The sequence below is a fragment of the Carassius gibelio genome, chromosome B24 (assembly GCF_023724105.1).
Source record: "Carassius gibelio isolate Cgi1373 ecotype wild population from Czech Republic chromosome B24, carGib1.2-hapl.c, whole genome shotgun sequence".
NCBI lineage: Eukaryota > Metazoa > Chordata > Actinopteri > Cypriniformes > Cyprinidae > Carassius > Carassius gibelio.
Window position 1 is genome coordinate 21436561 of NC_068419.1, and position 20294 is coordinate 21456854.

Consider the following 20294-nt stretch of genomic DNA (forward strand, 5'->3'; position numbering starts at 1 on the left):
GAGCATGTGCACAGCTCCAACACAGCAGGTTTATTTTTAGATTTATGCTTTTTTTATCTGTGCTTGGTCATATACAGTACAGTATATATCTTTTTTATATGTGCTGACCATGTTTGCAGCACTGTTGCTTCCAGCTCTTGGCTGGAAATTGATGGTCCCTCTGAGATGACAGATGCACTGCTACATGGAATAGCGTGGATATGTCCATTTGAATGCAGAAAATAAGGTTTCCTTATATTGTTGTCACATCACATTCTGAATTTGCCGAGGTAAGCTAGAAAGAACCAATGTATGCTGAAAACTCTGGCTGCAAAATGGACTAATTACTGTTTATGAAGAAAGGACATGGGTACTGTTACACCAAAATACAGATAGTTAAGTAACACAATCCCGTGGCTCTGTACTGTGATTAATTACTGTAGAAACAGTGGCGAGAGCAGCAAGCGATGCAGAACTTCTAAAAATCACATGCCCTGCTTTTGAAGTCAACTGCCTTTATCTTGTGTAAGAGTTCAAGCCAAGTCCCTGCCTGAATGAGTGCCTCATTACTGCTGAAGTTATTCATACGCTCCACAACCCTAAACCGACTCTTTAGAAGGCAGTGTCAGTCCATCGGGCAGGGAAAGCTAAGCTTCCTCAAAAATACATTTAAAATTAACATAAGAACTAAAAAGCCATAAAATTGTTTAAATTGCACAAGGGGGTTTAACCATGGCCCAAATGCAAGATCAGATAGCTTAATCAAAAATTCTAATATTCAAATGATGTCAAATCATTGGTTTCTGTCAAAATTGTGCCTGAAATGGGAAAAGAATAATAAAGAATAAATGCTAACACTTTAGCATAGGGACAAATTCTTACTATTCCTACTAAACTAGTTGTTTATTAACAAGTCTGTTATTAACATATTGGCTTTTTATTAAAGCACATATTCTGCATCGCCATATTCTATAACCCTAATCCTTCCCAACACCTAAACTTTAGTAATAAACTAACAAAAGTAATAAAAGTATTTATAAATGAGGAGTTTATTTAGGCAAAAATGGTTTGTCAATGGTGCGAATTGGAAATAGTGTGACATAATAAATGAGATTTTTTTTTTTTTAAACCAGTAAACTACTGTATCATTTTAGTGAAATATTGCAACAGACGAAGAGAGACTGTGTATTCTGCCAAGTATACAAATTAGTTCTGATTATTAAAGGATCTCAAAGCAAATGAACAAATTAAAATTTCATCAAAGCTTAAAGAAATCCGAGTGGAGGATTTTCCATTTAATGAAACAGATTGATGGTTCTTAAGACCCAATGATCCCGTCATAATGGTTAACATTCAATTAAAGAGAAGCAACCTATATTTAGATCTATTCTTCAAACAAACCACATGACTTTTGCACAAGTCATTGTATCCTTTAGATTATTCCGTTGTAATTGCATGGAAAAGATTGACTACTGAATTATTATAAGGGGTCTGGAGCGAAGATGACAATAACTGTATCTGTTGCAAGTTATTTGTATCTTTTAATATGGGAGGGGCTTAAAATTAAGACCTTTCAGAAGAAGGAAGAAGTCCATGGTGGCAAACTCTCACCTTAAAATGTGGAATATGGCAGAGAGGATGAGCTCATTGTGCACTGCGATGGCCATGTAGCGTGGTTCATGAAACGCTGAGGGGACTGTCCTCACCGCAAAACACAGATACACACCCCACAGGAGGAACAGGAACTCAGCTGTTTGAGAGAGGTAGTATAGAGTTAATACCCAACTGACTAGTACCTGGGACCTACCAGTTCCCAGATCAACCCGAGAATGATGTGGCTGTCAAAACCTTTCTGTTACAAACCAATATAGCGCTAGAAAATACCAGAATGATAGAGAGAAAAAAAAGATATTCAATAAATGCAATAAATGCCATCTAGATTGCAGGTGTTCTCTGGACGCCTCTTGACAGACAATTGCAAATGAAGCTGTGGAAGGCAGTCCAAAGTTTTATAGTTCCCCATCCCCTATTGGCACATCCTATACAATGTCAGCCAGTCAGCTGGCTTGACATCAATGAACATGTGTTCCCCGGTGAAACTCTGTCATCATCAATGTGACGCTTACTGGTCCAGGTGTTCGACTGGGCACTTTCCAATCTGCCATGCTTGAGGGTAAGACATCAGGATAAACATTTGTGCTGAATTCGATTCGTCACAGTCCGATTGATGCTTCCTGTGAGATTCGCTATGTGTCTGCAATTAGTGCCAAGGCAGCCTTGATTCATCACTTTCTTGGCTTGTATTAACAACATGATGACCTGCATTGGTCTACCACAGTTGTTATGTTTAGGTTAGCATACTCTACACTTACAATGAATGCAGTAAAGAGTATGCACACTATGCAGATGGTGTGTTATTATTATTTAAATTGAGTAGTCTGCACAACAGAGTGAATTTTATGGAATAACTACTTTTGCATATAGCATGTAGAATACTGATATTTGTCATAGCAAAATGTATACTGTTTCACTTACTCTTTTTAAAAACATACATGCTTCAACTGTCAGGACTCAATATCTAAAGGCGGTCGCACACCGGACGAGAAGCGCCGCGTCGCGTCGCGCCACATGTAGGACAACTCAAGGTATCGCACACTGGACGCGCACATTCTATATGCGTGAGCGCAATTTCGCAGCAAGATGGGAGTTTTAACTTCATCTATTATTATTATTTTAAATATATGATTTTAATTGATAAAAGCTGAGTTTTGAACGTTAATTAATGAAAAGAATCTGTGTTATTATAATAAGTCTGTTATTGTTTTGTTGTATCTGTTGTCTAGGCAACTGTGCAGCTGAAAACGTAACCAAACACTTTTTGTAATGTTTTATTTGAATGAAACAAGTGTACTGTACTTTAATTTCAGTTTCAGTTTATAACATCTGGGTTTTTTAATATAAAACTATGCGGATGGCGCTCTGTGGCGCGGCAGAAATTTGAACAGCGTTCTGAGTCGTAGCTGGGCGCCGCGGACAGACGCCGAATGGCGCCGCCGGTGTGTGTACTCACATTGAGAATAATGTGTTCGAATTTTAAAGACGTGGCGCGACGCGACGCGGCGCTGCGCTTCTCGTCCGGTGTGCGACCCCCTTTAGAAGTAGCTGTTTGGAACAAGAACAGATTAAAGTTTTGTCCTCACTTACTGACAAATGAAGCACCATTTTATTTTAAAAATACATAGAAATAATTTATGAAAGAGCTTATTACAGATGTCACAGACTTTAAATAAAATAAAATAGCTGTCCTACATGAAAAAGTACATGCATTTTAGCATACCTTTCCAAAGATGACTTATTATGGAAATAATATAATTACTGAATGTCAATTACAATTCAATTAAAATGTATTGTAGTTTACATTTTTATGAAATGCAATTAGCAGAACATGTATTTTTTTACGTGTATTTTCAAAATTAATTCTATTGTACTGCTAAATGTACAGACATTTATGGTAAACAAAAATACACTTTTATAACATTTCTATTAAAAACTGTATGTCATGTATTTAAATATATTTGTAATTGATTACACATTGTAATGTTGCACTTTAATGCACAAAATATATGAACTAAATGTAAACTAAACTTTTTAATTTAAGAGCACTTTTTTTTCGTAAGAGATGTGTATTTTATTTCTTTTTTAATAAGAATTTAGCCATTCATAGAAAGTAAAATAATATATAGACTACATTTACAGTGCTCTCGTTTATTTATTTTAATTATATGGAAAAGAGTAGCAAGAACATTCTGCTAAATACATTTTTGTGTGTGTGTGTGTGTTAAAAGGATAAAAATATTGGTTTAGAATGACATGAAAGTGATCCATTCATACATTTTTGTGTAAATTATTACTGTAGGCAATCCATTGAAGAGATTATTTGTATTTTCTTTCATTAAAAAAGTATCCATATTTGGGAGCATTTCATCCAGACTGTTTGATTCCACTAGCAATTTATTCCAGCCTGTGCTCATTAAAATGCCAAATACTCAAACAGGAAACTCTTAGGTAACAGATTCACTCACCCACAGCTATCATGTAGTCCCAACGGTCCAGCAGACACATGCTGAACTGTAGCCCATCAGTGGTGAAGCCTACACTGATGAGAGCGAGATGTCTGCTTGAATTCTGACAAACAGCGGCGGTCCAGGCTATTGCGAACCATAACACAATCAGCAGGATGACACACAGTAGACGTAACACTCTCCAGCTGGTCATGTAGGGGATCCGTTGGGCTGTACGAGACAGGAACACCTTGAGGACCCTGGGAACCAGTGACAACAACCACTGTATCGTTATCACTTCCATATTGGAAAGTACATGGGATTGGATCTGGAAAATTTTGTAGTTTTAATATAACTGAAGAATTATAGAAGAAACTGTGCATTAAGAAATGAAAGGTCAATTTTGATTTAATCTGACATCATAATATATACATTCTTCTCTTTGGATGTAGACCAGTGTTTGATTTCAAAGTATTGTATGTCTCATCGAACAAATGTATAAATGGTCATAGCGTACAGTCTTCTCATTCTCATCACCGTTTGTCTTTGTCACATTGAAAAATGGTCATCTATACACCTTTAATGAGCATCTAGTAAAAAAATTAATAAAAAATAAAATAAAATTTGTTATTTTTCACCCTAGTGAAGCACCATCACATTTCTGTCCAGATCTGAACAGAAGTCATTCATTTCTGTTGCCTAATTACAAAAACCATTAAGTTGTTTGGCATTTCCAGCATATATCATCCCCTCTAGCCCACATTTTCTTCTGTGCACGTTCTGTGCAAGATTCTCCTTCATCCTATCCTACTGCAGGCCAGATCCTCAGAACACAGGCTGTCTTCTGTTCATTTTCTATTTATGTTGTCTAAATCATTCAGTAAACTGTAATACATTGTAGCCATTATGTTCTAGGTACCTCCTATTATTGGTTTTCTCACAATGATTTTAAGCAGCCATTTTGGCATGTAGATTAATGATGTGAAATCTTTTTAAACAGTACTTTACCCCTGATGAACCAGTCGTAGGACATACGACTCTGACACTTTATTGGATGCTTAACTTAATTGGAAATTAGGGATAATATAAACTTTAACTGTGCTTAAAAGGGTTTCACAGCAGCTAAATCAGGAGAGGCAAATGCTGCAAGGTCACACAGGAAATTAAGTCTGTATAAGAGTAAGAAAAGTGCATTAGAGAGCCACTCTATGCTGACCTTCTTTTTAGCATCTAAAGTATTTATCAAATAATAGTCTAATTGAATCTGAACATTTTATTGAATATAATAGGGATAACAAAGTTAAAGTACAGTGTTTGATGTGATGGCCAAAATCTAAATAACAATTCATCTAAATGCCTCAAGTAACCTTGTAACAATTAAGTGTGATTACATAGTACTAATCAAATGTAATGTTTTTGTATAGTGCATGTTAATTGCAATACAATTTACGTACATTATAGTTTTAATTTATAAGCAGTTATAGTATTTTTGACCCACATAAGACATTATGTATATTAATAAGTGCTAAGCAATGATTAATCAAGATTAATTAATTTTATATTTTTAATAATTTTATTTAAAAAAATCTTAAATATATACATGCATGTATGTGTTTTTTATATATACATAATAAATACACACATATGTATTTATGTACTCCAAAACTTTTATTTTGGATGCGATAAATCACAATTAATCGTTGCCCAGCACTAATACATTACTTCTATATAATTATTTTGATTGTTTTTTTAAATATGATTAAAGTTTCTGTTTAATGTTCTGACAAAAATTTATGTTGCAACTAAAATATTCTTTAATGCAATTTCTATTGAAACGTTGCTATATGTGATGTACTATACAGATAATATACTGTAGGTTTGCAATTACACATAGGTAGAGCTGCACTAAATATTGCAGTATCGAGTGCAGTTATCATGTTTAGGTATGAAACAGTTTCACAAACAGTCATTTAAACCATACAGTACCATTTCTAATATGTCTTACAACATTCATATTATCACAGAAATACTAGGATTTATGTATTTATAAGTGTGTCATTGAATCATTTATTCAAATATTTTTTAATAATGTATTCAAATTACTTAAAAAAAAAAGATAGACTCTAGCAATTAATATTTTGTTACAGCCTGTAGCAAATTACGTTATTTTGCATGGTTCAGAATCATAGGAGAATCTTGCTTTTTTTTAATTAATTTATTTATTTATTTTTCCTTGATTTTGGAATGACAAAATTACAATTAAGTACAAGCACAGTCAATAAAACTGAGGATATTTCATTTTCACAATGATTTACAAAGTCATGCAGTTATTTAAATATTTAAATTGCATAATATTGTTTATAAAAATTTAAAAAAAAAATATATATATATATATATAAAAATAAATATATAGTTTTAATACTAAGAAGTGTTTTTTAAATTTAAAATGCAATGTATGCATAATTTTAAGTTGCTGTCAATATTTTTCTATTTTGGTTTAGTAATGGTTAAAGCCCTTGAGGAACAGATGCATCTAGCTGACTGTTCGGTCGCTGTAGCCCAGCCTTTGGCTCTCTCGCCCACTATCCAATCTGCTACCTGACACCCATCCAGCCTTACTGTTTTTTCCAGGCTTGATTCTGAAATGGCAAAGATCTCAGCAGGTTCCACCTCATCGGCCATATTAGGAAAGTGCAAGTTGTGACATTTAATAACATTGTGGTCTGTGAGTCATCCAGCATGAGTGGGTGTGTTATTGTGTGCACAGCTGCACGCGTATTTGTGTGTGTGTGTTTGTCTGAAGCAGATTATCTATTTAGCAGAGGCATCAATCTCAAAACTATCACTGACTGCAGGGTGTCATTCTCCGTTCACATAAGTCATTTTCAATATCTCTTTCTAGCCATTCCTAGGATTAAGATTTGTATCAATCGAAACAATTCATTATAACTAAGACTGTGACCAAAATAACAACACCACTGCGAGTTCTACAGGTATCTGGAAGAGTGACTCATCTTTTAGAATGTAATAAATGTCGTACCTGTAGAGTTTGAGAGTGACCGTTCCATAGACAGTGGCAAATCCGAGCAGACGAACCCATCGTAGTAGAATACAGCGGAAGACACTCGGCTGGAAGTACAGAATCACCACCTAGAAGATAATTAATAGGCACTTAAGGAATATGCATTTATTTTATTATCTAGAAATCTATTTATTCAGATAAGAAGATGCTTGATATGAGACCCCTACTGTTTCGTCATTGACTGATGGTCACAGGATAAAAAAGTAGTTTTATTTTATAATTCAAGTTTATTTGTATAGTGCTTTTTACGATACAAATCACTGCAAAGCAACTTTACAGAAAATAAAGTTTATTCAATATTTAGTAGTAGCTTATTAGTAAAAAATTATTACAAGACGTAGTCAACCAGACGATGAACATTATTATTATAACATGATGCAATCACAGTTGTAGCAATATTTGTTAGTTCTCTGTGTTGTTTTAATTAAAAAATTAAAAACCACTTGAAAAAGTAATGGATAATAGTCTTGATGTTACCATGAAAGAACACCATTAACTACATACAGTAAACACAGTTTAATAAGCTGCGATAGAAAAAAATAGAAAATCAAATAAATTACATATACTCATTAATTAATAATATTTGCATGTATGTACATAATAAAAGCCCCGTATATAATAATGTCTGCAACCTTTTTGTGGCTAAAGAAGATTTTCTTACTGTTTTTTAGCATCTTGCGCCATGAGTAGCACATTATGTTCTTTTTTTTTTTATTTTGTTATGCTTCGTCCAACTGTCAAATTTCATTGCATTTTTTAATGCGTATAATTGATTATACATGAAACATGAAATTTACACACATGAATACAAAACAAACAAAAAGACTTAAACATCCTTTTAATAATAATTTTTCTCCCGAGGACTCATGAAGATGCATAAATCAAATTCACTTTTCATTTCTTTGTTCATCACTCAGTCCAGACTTGCAATGAGCCTTAAACCTATTTCAAAATGCAAACACGCTCTATGATGTGTCAGTGATGTGCGCTTTCATTGATCTTTCCATCCATCATCTTATCTGTCATAGTTCTCCAAACAACCCCGTCAGATGCCAAGGAATCTGACTGAGAATTCCAGCACATCACCGCAGTTCCGTTGCATCCACAGAGAGAAAGAGAGAGAGAGAGAGAGACACTAAAGGTGAACTGTAATTGAAGCAGAACCTCACAGCTGTGCCGCCCCCTCTGTCCCCCCCGCGCTGGCCTCCGCTCAATCTCTCCATGTGCAAACAGTGATGCGACGTTCTGTGTGTAATCTAATAACAACAGTCTGCTCACTTCTCAGGAAGCTCTATTATTGGATTTATTATGGAAAAATGATTCCGAGCAGATGAATTGCTCCAGCACGGACTCTTCTGTCTTAATTAAGTTGAGGAAAACTAATGACAGACACAGAGGCACATCCGTAGGGGGGCTCCTGCAGACCCCCACAGCTCTCTAACACACTTCTACAGCTACCACACAAATCTTAGAGGCTGACATGATCAAATAGTGAAGATGCACATCATTTAAAGTCAACATAAGAAGCTGTTCAGCATTGGTAACTCATTTAAGGGTGAGACTATAGTTATCCAACTGAAATTAGATCGACAACTGCTATTTAAAAGTCTTACCACCAAAACATAAAAGGTAAAACAGAAATAATTATATATATATATATATATATATATATATATATATATATATATATATATATATATATATATATATATATATATATATATATATATAGATATATATATATAGATATATATAGATATATATATATAGATGTATAAATATAAATATATATAAAGCTGAATTTGTTATGTCAAGCTTTTTTTTTTTTTAAACCAGAATAAGAAGTTTCAATCCTTCAGTTATAGACATTATGTTGCCCTTTCATAACTGTTATCACAACATAAAAAAGAAAAACATTCATTAACTATTAAATAAAGTACATGGAAGTAATTTTCAAAGCATTGTGTCATTATAGCTACTTTGATCTCAAGTCTTTCCATTGCATTTACTCGTGTCACCAGCAGATGTCCTCTGTGTTTCGAGCGCAGTGAATCATTTTGTGATGTAAATGGTTGAACTGATTCAAAGTAACTACGATTCACTGTTTCAGAAAGCTTTAGTCATCGCATCACAGCAGCAGCTCCTTATCCATCAATATTATTTTATGAAGCAGTCAAAGAGGTATAACATACCTGCGCTGCTTCCCAAGACCATTATAAAATAGCACCAATGGTCTTTACAATGTACTTGGGCTTAGGATGTTTGGGGAAACGCAGCCCTGGTCTGTTGCACTAGAATGGTGTAGTTATGGCATCTACCAGCAGGTGCTAACTGCTAATACTAATCAGTCAAATTTGACTTTGTCAAAATGGCGCATATGGAGTCAATATAACGCCTTTTATATACGCAAAGAAATGAAGTACGCTTATCTATACGTTTCAGTGCGCTGGCGTCCTCCCACAAGTTAAGAATTTTTAAACAAACACTTGTAGTTAACCAAATGGAACAATACACACATTTTAGTGCTATAAAAGTGTACACATCGAGAGAAATAAACAGTAGATGTTCAAGGTAACAACTTCTTTAACTTGAGCCAATGCTGCTAATACACATATACATTTGTTAGTAAAGTTAATAAAACAAAAACAAAATGTTTTAATGCTATTGAATAAAAAGAAACGCCTCTGCTCATCGTGACAGGACCTGGATAAGTATGCTGCGTCTCGGGCAGATGACGTCACTTCCAGGGAGGCATTTTGTACACGCCCCCGTCCCTTGACTCCACCCCCACGTCAAAACAGTGCCACAAAACAAGAGGCGCAGAAAAGTGAAGTGCAAAGGGATTATGGTATCACAAGCTCAAACTAGACTGACACGCAAAATAAAAGCAGTGTTGAAAAAAATTAATAGATATGACCATGAAAAATATGTATTATATATATATATAAGGCGTTATATTGACTCCATAGGCGCCCTTTATGCACAGTGTTGGGGGCAACGCATTACAAGTGACACCAGTAATGTAATCAGATTACTTTTTATGTAAGTATTAAAATAACGCATTACTTTTGAACTAAGTTACTTTTTTTGTCCAATATACTGACTGACAGCTCTCCTGACTGCATGTTGAGAGAAATCAAAAGTGCAGAGGTACTTCTAGACTAAATATGAACATGCATTTCTCCTCACTTGCACAAAATCAGATTCAGTGTTCATGGCTTATTCATTTCACTTTAGGTATAAAAGTACTTTCACATTTGCTCAGAAAATTGAACTTTTTTTATTAAAAACAAACAAGTAAGCTCATCCCAGATGTGGAAAAGTAACAAAAAATGGACATAACACATGACTTTAAATAGAAAGTACCTAAGTAACGCAGTACTGTAATGCATTACTGTTTTCTTTTTTTTTTTTAAGTAACTTTCCCCAACACTCTTTATGTGTATATTACTGTGTTAGATGGTCATTACCCTAGTGTCACCAAAGTGTGCACTTGGGGAAGGACTGCAGGTCTTTAACAACATAAAAAAAAAAAAAAACATAGAAAAAGTTTCTTAAAGGTGCAGTGACAAAAATGACTGCACAATTGTAAGGATCAGAGAGAGGGTGGAGAATGGATGGGGAAAGCTAAACTCAGATAAATGTAATGACCCCTTTAAATGCAATTTTAACATCCAGTGGGGAAGGAATGTGTTTAAGATGAAGTGTGTGTGTGTGTGTATGTGTGTGTGTGTGTAATAGCTGCCTAAGATCCTTTGGCAGAAGTGTGTGAGTGTGTGTTGTGGTTGTCAGGGGAGCATCCAGTCAGCCAGCTCTTAATTAGAACTGGGAGTACCACATGCCTCCAGCAGAACAGTTTTAACCAGTCACTGACAAACCATGCAAAACTAACACTTTACACCTCCTCATAAATATCTGATGCAGAGTAAACAGCACTCCTCTCAAAAATGACTTCATTGTCAGCATAATATTCATCTCAACTTAAGTTACATCACTGTTGAAACCTGTACCCTGTCAGCAATATCTATAATGTACTCCAGGAGTGACTAGAACCGCAGTGTTTCAAAGGCCTGTAATGTGTCAAAACGCAATTCATAGTGCAACGCAAGTATGCACAGCATCTCAGCTTTCTGGCAAAAGGAAGCTAGGGTGAGCATTAGCATAAACTGTCATCTTCTACATTCAGTTTGCCTTTTCAGGTCAGCTAATGTGAAGCAGCAGTTCGAAGAGAATCTTGCTGAGCAAGTGAAAGTTAGTTAAACTGTCAATGGGTATAATAACTTGAACAGCGTATTCGATGTAGTGACACAGAAATAAGAAGATAACTCTATCGCCCCTTCACCAGTGAAGTGTGTATCTGCCAGACAGATGAAATAAAGTACATTAAATTTGTACCACGGGACAACACACTAGCAACACATTGGGCTAGTCTGCATCTGTGTACTGAATGTATATTTTGAGTTTGCAGTGTGTTTTTAGGAAACTGCTTTATTACAGAATTGAATTAAATATTGATTTATATGCACTACATACTGAATAATTTAAAACTGTATATGAAACAGTACACAGTCTGCAACAATACACAGTTTAAACACTAGCTGTTTCTACAAGATTGCACATAATATAGTCCAGCAGTGTAAAATTTGCATTCTGTCAAAGCGTGTGCAGGATGTACAGTAATGATGATCATCAATTTTATACTTTTAATAAAAAATGCAGTATGAATGCAAACAGTATATACTACAGTAGATTTTCCATGTTGTCATTGTCATGTGATCTACAGTATTATGTCACATTAGTTGGTTATTTCTATAAATATGAATTTGTGGATATGGCAACTTCTCTCGTTACCTTTAGCGTAACCCAGGATCATTGGAAAAACGTGCCTGTGGTGACATTTCTGCAAAATGATATTACACTGTTTCTTGCACAGTTTGTGACAGTTTCAAAATGGTATAAAATGGCACATACTGTACATCATTATAAATTTCTGTCTAAACAGAAAAACATGAATAGGGCACTGATTTCTTATGTTGGTTAAGTGTGGAAATTAAATGTCCGATGTGTGGTTGTAAAAGGATAACATTTTATCACGTTTGAAAATGACACACCACCTACATTAAACCCTACCCTAAAGAGTTAGTGTTAAATGGTTAGTTCACCCAAAAATGAAAATTCTGTCATTATTTACACACCCTCATGTCGTTCCGAACCCGTTAGACCTAAATCCGAGAGCACAAACTAAGTAATCTCGTAGCTTTGTAAAATTACGGTTGAACCACTGGTGTCACATGGACCATTTTAACAATACTTAACAGTACTTACAATGTTTCTGTGCCTTGCACATGGTAGGACCCTTGCTGTCTATAAAGGGTCTCAAAGCTCTCGGATTTCATCAAAACTATCTTTGTGTTTCAAATTTGAACGGAAGTCTTACAGGTTTGGAACGACATGATGGAGAACAATTAATGAAAGAATTTTCATTTTTGGGTAAACTATCCCTTGAATGAGATTAAAAATGAATGAAAAATGCCTTTGCTGAAGCATCCATTATAATTTAAATAGTTTCTACAAGTCCTTGAGCTCTTTTATTGTGACTTGTGTTATACGGGACGTGAGCTACCGAGCAAGTTTACTACAACAAGTCTTTTATAAGTCATTTACATTATTTGACCCCTGCAATAATAATTTATATGAAAAGTTGTTAGTGTTTCACTACAGTGAACTACAGTGAACTTTTAATGTATAAGTAATTTTTTGGAGTTTGGCAAAAATGTAGGTAGAACATTTTAGACAGGTAGACTGATGGTGTGTTGCTCGAAGAATAATAAATTCGAAATGCACTTAAGATTCTTACTATTAGAAATAATACATTATCCGAGGGGGTTTGCCTACATTTTCATGATAGAGAATATTTGGATGTAACACTAGTTTGATACTGCTTACGTCATAAAATAGTGTAAGTAGGACGTGTGGAATATTGAAAGAAGTAATCAACAGTTTTTTTTTGTCTTTTTGTGTTAAAATGTGTTAGAATTAAAAAATGTCAAGTGATGAAATGATACTGCTTCAGCTACAAGGGAACGTTCTCAGATGTTTTGCTAACATTCTGCAAAGATTGCTTAAACTTATGAACAAACATTCATCCAGAACTCTACAAATGCTGGGTTAAATACAACCCAGTGCAGGGAGAAATCTGGACAAACCCAGGAATTGGGTTGTTTTGACCCAGAGGTTGGGTTAAATGTTAAATGTTTAATGTTAAATGTCAGTTCCTGGGTTTGTCCATATTTCACCCAACACTGGGTTGTATTTAAACCAGCATTTTTTTAGAGTGTAACATTAAAAGAATGTTGATTCAGCGTTATCTGTTCTTTAATAATGTTCTCAAAATGCACAAAATTGTACATTTTAGTTGGATGTTTGCATTTTTTTTAATGTTTAGATAACATTTAAAAGTACTGTTCCCATAATGTTTGCTAAATTATGAAATTGTTTTTAAAACTTGTGAACATTAGCACAATGTTCTTAGTACAAATTTTAGTTAGCAGGAACTTCTAATTTGTCACACTAAAAATTAAAGGTCAAGTAAAGCAAACTGTATTCTGGGAAGCATTACAGAAGTGCACGCTGGTAGTATACAGCACATATTTGCAAATAGTACTAGCTTATCCAAGAAATGTTCTACACGTATAGAAAATTGTGCACAGCTTACATAAAGAAAAATAAAAAAACAGGTGTTACCTATCATCTCCTCCATGCCACTCACAGCAATGCATAATGGACTTTCATTGGTGGCCAGTTGAAAGTTGATCCACACGTACATCAGTCAAAGATCAATGAGAATTAATGTAACCTGACCTCTGTGTGTGTGTGTGTGATGTGTGTCAGCACCAGAGCCCCATCCAAAACATGAAAGACAAAGAAGAACAAACATCTGAAGCTGCGTAATTATCAGTGTGTTGCAGATGTGCCGCGACCCCCCTTTCGGGACCGTTCGTGCTAATCCGATTAGCAAAAGCATTAATGGTCGTCCCACAGCAGTGGAAAAAGATGCAGGCACGTGGTTATTTTGGCTCACTAGCTCTGAGTCAGACGAGGGATGTGCCGCAACTCTGTGGGGGAAAGCCGAGAGGAGGCGACGGAAGTCCACGTTGCCTGGATCGGTGAGGCGAGACTGTATTTTACATGCTGCAGGGAAGTCTCACTGCGCTCAGAGCGTTACAAAACACACAGTGCTTCAAGTGGATGATTCCTCAGAGGGCTTGAGAACACAAAACGCAGTTGCCGTGGCGAGAGACGATGGAAAGCCAGACGGTAACCAGGTTGAGAAAAAACATTGAGTTATCTAATACTACACGATCCCTAAGCCTTCATATTGTTCAACCTTTATATGATATCTGATCTTGTTATAAATACAGTGTGTTTACTCTCTAATAACTTAAAATAGTGATTTTTTTTTTTTATCAAAAGAACTATATTTACACCTAAATAGCCATTTTTGCCAATTCGACTCAAAATAAGAACAGTAACATGAATATAATATTGCAGGCACACAAGAAGGTAAATGTATATTTTATATTATTATCAAAAAAATGTATATGTATACACAGAATACATATAATTATTAAATATTTGAAATATCATATCTAGCACTTACTGTGACACTAACACCTTAAAAATACCAAAAATGAATAATAAAAAAAAAAACTTTAAAACCTCACTCTTGCGGTAAAGGGGTTTAGCTGAATGTCAGGGCAGTACGAAACGAAAAAAGGAAAGAGACAGCTCTGACATTTCCACAGTTTGCCCGGGGCACTTACATCCACTCTAAATATTAGTGATGAGAGGAACTTAATGACGAGACCTTCCCTCTTCCCAGAAAAACTGAATCTTATTGAGAGAGAGAGAGAGAGAGAGCGGTGCACAGAGGGGAAGCTGACGCATGTCTCGTCTTTGGGGATTTGACAGAGCTCTCATCCATCATGCTGTTGGGTCACACCTGCTACAGAGAACACTCATGCATGATCAGCACTAACTTTATATTACTGCATATTCATGAATCAGTTCATCTAGACGACCTATAACGGCTCAACATTGAATTTTAGAGATTTTTTTTTTCATGCATCACGAATGGTTCTGATTCAGTTTCTCCATTTTTTCACCCTTTCCCTAACCTGCAGAATAACTGTCATCTGAATAACTGAATTCAGCATAACTGCCTTCAAAAGTTTTGTGTCTTTATACTGGGATTTTGAGTCTCTTGTGATCACAGAGGCTATTTTTTAAATTTTTTTTATAAAACATTTTTTAATCAAAAATACAGTAAAAACAGTAAAATTGTAAAACATTATTACTTATTAAAATAACTGTTTTCGATTAAAAAGGTAATTTATTATTGTGATGGTAAAGCTGAATTTTCAGCAGTCTTCAGTATTTCTATGTGCCAATCCAATATATCAGGTTTCTCTATATATATATATATATATGTTGTTTTGCTGAATAAAGGTATTAATATATCGTCGCTGCCCGATGAAACTCACGTATGTCCAAAACGGTTACTTTTCAGGAAGTGAAAAAAACACTGTATTTCAAAAGCAGTTGAATGTAGCGTTGTCATACTTGGTACGGCATCTTTACATGTAACCATATTCTTGCCAGTGTAATGATATAATCCACATTTGACCAAAATTGAGTTTAAATGGACATACGTGTTTCATTTTGTTTCATATTGTCTCGCCACCATGCTAGTGGATCTGCCGTAGAGTCAATTGGTTGATCTTGGAGATAGCGGGTTAACTCCGTTTCAGCGCGCGCTCTGATCGGTAAAGGGGCAGAGATTTCAGACCTCCGTTTATTAAGGAGATCTGTCACAAAACTCATCATCCGAGCCAAAGTTTTTTTTAGCAAATTTCAAAGCCGCACCCGCCCGCCATCCGCTGATTGTTTTGCGGTCTATGCTTTGCTGATGCGAGCCGCAAAAAAAAAAAAAAAGCAATTGTCTGTTCTGGAAAGGATGCAGCAAAAACATTTAATGCTAGAGTATGAGGCATAGGCCTACGCTGAATTTCATTTACAATGAGATGCGCTCTAGTTCACAGTGCTTCCATGTCACGGTTATCATTGTCTGCTATATTTGCTTTTTATTTATTAAAATACATGCAATTGGTTGATGAAACATCTATTAAAATTAAGATAAAATTTGTTCAAAACGAAATTCGTTTTTAAGAAAGGTTTTCTACAAAGCAAAATTTAATGAAGTGGTAAATATCATGTCTGACGATTTACAAAACTTCATTAAGTGGTAAAAACCATGTCTCCCGATATATTGCGCATCTGATGATCCTATCTAAAAAATGAAAATAATTTTTGATAAAAAATGTTTGTAAAAAATATTTTAGTGACACGGTTTTGGCGGTTATAAAGTTCTAATGACAGTGTTCAACTCACGGTTATATACTAACCGTCACACCCCTAACACTGACATGGTAATGCTAGACAGATACTTTGTTTGCACAGTCCTACCGTAATTTTGTCACTCCTAGACGTACGTCTGGCGTCAGGGGGGAAACGTTTACCTCGATGAAGGAAAGTCATTGTCTCACCAGGCTATGTTTATTTACTTTACCTCACGGTGTTATTCGGGTATCCAGTGCTGAGCTTCGATGAAACTTTACGAGACCGGCGAGATGCTTCCACAGGGCGGGAGATACGCGGCGTGATTGACAGCTTTGACACCAAATGGATATACGTGAAAATCAGATGACATGATTTCACAACTTTTCATTGGCCATTTAGATATGTGAAGCATACTGTATACGGAAATGAACCTGGACATTCAATCCGTCAAAAAATCTCAAAATCGGCAAAATGGACATACGTGGTTTTCATCGGACAGCGACGATATAATATTTCATAAATTCAAATAAAAAACAAACAAATACTCGTCCCTTTAAGGCAATTAAAATGGAAGAGGATATGAAATCAACAGAAACACATGGCTTATAATTTTATAAAAGCTGTTACATTAATTCTTTTATGAGCTGTAAAATTGTTCTCATCATTTTAGGGTCATTTAAGGTTTTTCATGGCAACAAAAAAAAAAAAAATTGGATTTCATAGAAAAGGGTATTAGTCCACATATTGTTTGCTCCTCGTTTTCAAACAATTCAAACATTTGAATAATTAATGATGGTTAATACATTTGAAAGTGCCTCATTGCAACACAGACTTTTTCTTTTTTTTCAAGAAAAGAAGAGACAAGTTGAAATTCATTTAGTAATAATTAACATGACAGATCTTCAGTCCATTGATCTGAACTTGCAATACTGATTTAATTTCAGATGATCACAAGATTCACAGCATAGCGTGGGTGAATACTGAATATGTGAATATGTAAATGCGGATGTGCTCATGTGACATCATAACCACAGCATCAGAATGTCCTCATAAATAAATAACAAAAACAAAAAACAAACACATACATCAATACAACCTATAAATCTACAGGCCCAGTTGTTAATGAGAGCCACCTGACTGCCTGTTCCCTCCTCAGCAAACCAGAGTAAATGCCAGTGCATACTGCATACAAAGCCCACCTCTCTCTTTCATTCCCTTGTTTTTAAACTCTCCATTAATAATCAATGCTAAGTGCTGGGAATCACAGTGATATTCCTGCTTGTTCAGGAAGATGGAGGTGTGTAATATGAGTGAAAGGTTGCATCTGATTTGAAGTACACAAAATTGTTATGAAGTCTATTAGCAGCATTTCAATTATGCAATAAGGCCATTCCTATGAATATTGTTACAGCTTAAGTATTTTTCACAATACAGCAGGGTCTCAAGTGCATTATTGTTTTTACAATATATGCTTACAATGCATATAAAAACATAAAACAATAAAGGACTATCGATTTTAGAACAATGGATTGTTATTTTTGGTGGATTGGATTGTTATAAAATAAGGTGGCCTTTATTTTAAGGTGATCTTGTTACGTTTTGTGTACTAACTATTATAATAACATAATTGCATACAAGTAACCCTGAGCCAAACTCTAATCCTAACAATATAGTAAGTATTTCTGGGTGAACTATTCCTTTAAAAGCAGGAAAATAAAGACACATTTCCCTGGTGAAAATGTGTGAGAGGTACTGTCATGCTGTCCGACTCATCTGTGTCTGTGGCACTAGCCTCTGGAGTGTAAACCTGAGAACAGTGTGTTCCTCATCACGCAACATCCACACAAAAACACACACTCCTCTTCCAAGCACGCATGGGCATTCACTCACACACACTTCATTACACCCCTCCAGGGGCTCCATCCACTCACAAGCCGAGGCCAAAAAAGCATTTATTATTTACCTTTACATAATAGTCCTGGAAGATTTATCTTAATGCCTCCTGCTTGCATTTCTTTTCTTTCTTTGTGAGTTTCAACCCCCCTGAAGCTCCTTTTATTCTTCGTCCTTCTCAAAGAAAGCACCCCATTACGTAACATGTCGTTTTCTCTGCACATCTTTGAGTCTTTGTGTAAGAAGGAAAGAAAGAAGCAGAGTAGGAGTGGACCTGTCAAAGAGTGTTTGAACACATGCTTCCCCCCCAAACACACAATCGCACACACACTCTCAGAGATTGATAACATTGCAGTCAATCACGATGGCCGAGGAATTCACACAGCTGACGCCATCAGACTCATGTGGTGGAATTCAGAGAAACCCTATTAGTGCTGTCAGTCAAAACTCACACAAATAGCCGTGATTGGCAGAGGAATACAGGAAACAGATAGTGGCAGTGAGGAAGTGTACAACACAAAGGCAGCAGAAAAGAGGGGCAACATGAATAGGAGTACTAATAATAGTAATAATACAGTATCTGCAGTATTCAATATGTATACTGTGCAAATTATATCTGTATGCATGGAATACCTGGATGACTTACTACAAAATATGTAGTGTACAACCACAGCAAACTGTGTTGAGTACTCAAACAGTGCAAGTCATCTTAATCTTTTTTTTTCATTTGCGATAAATGAATCCAAAATACTGTAACAATACACTATTTACAGTATATATATATATATATATATATATATATATATATATATATATATATATTACACTGACAGATGACACTTTAAAAATTTACTTTAAAAATGTAACAAAACTATCTAAATAAATAATGTCATTAGCATTCTCTGAAAAAATACTATCTAAAATAACTTTGTATTCAAGTCAAATATGTTATTTATTTATCATTACATAACATATGTGCATTCATTTATAAAAACAAAAATGATTAGTTCAGCCATGAAACTCTATTTGCACTCTAATTGGTGCATTCAATTCAATGTTCTCAGCCAATTGGGTTCACATACTCATTACTGTGGGCCATATATAACCCGGACGTATGCTTAGTATGCCATGTTTGCACGCAATGTGTATCCTCCTATTAGCCCCCCACCTCCTATGTTACCCTTTGTGAAAATGAAGTGTGCTTAATCGCATCTGGCTCCCAATTAAACATCGTTTAGATTTTAAAATCTTGCTTATTACTTATAAAGTCCTGAATTGTTTATCATCTCATTATTTGAATGAGCTATTGGTACATTATAGTCTTCCATGTCCGCTGCATTTTTAAAACTCTGGCAATTTGATAATACCTAGAATATCCAAATCAACTGCGGGTGACAGATCCTTTTCCTATTAAGTGCCTAAACTCTGGAATAACCTACCTAACATTGTTCGGGAGGCAGACATACTCTTGCAGCTTAAATCTAGATTAAAGACCCATCTCTTTAACCTGGCTTACACATAATACACTAATACGCTTCTACTATCTAAATCTGTTAAAGTATTTTTAGGTTACATTAATTAGGTAAACCAGAACCGGGAACACTTCCCATATCACCCGATGTACTTGCTACATCATTAGAAGAATGGCATCTACACTAATATTAGTATGTTTCTCCCTTATTCCGAGGTAACCGTAGCCACCAGATCCAGTCTGTATCCAGTTCAGAGGCTCGCTGAAGTCACCCGTATCCAGATCATATCCAGACCAGATGTTGGATCAGCACCTAGAAAGGACCTCTACAGTCCTGAAAGACAGAGGAGACCAGGACAACTAGAGCCCCAGATACAGATCCCCTGTAAAGACCCTGTTTCAGAGGACC

At 35.4% G+C, this 20294-nt stretch overlaps 1 protein-coding gene across 2 annotated transcripts in view; it reads right to left on the bottom strand.

Moving 5' to 3' along the window:
* gpr158a (G protein-coupled receptor 158a) overlaps window positions 1-20294 on the bottom strand; it is a 93045-nt gene that overhangs the window by 7258 nt on the left and 65493 nt on the right. For both annotated transcript variants that reach the window (XM_052595355.1, XM_052595356.1), the window contains exons 6-8: window positions 7081-7190; window positions 4062-4300; window positions 1591-1729 (exon numbers count right to left, since the gene is read on the bottom strand). In XM_052595355.1, coding sequence (XP_052451315.1) covers window positions 1591-1729; window positions 4062-4300; window positions 7081-7190 — 488 coding nt within the window. The remainder of the gene's footprint in view (window positions 1-1590; window positions 1730-4061; window positions 4301-7080; window positions 7191-20294) is intronic.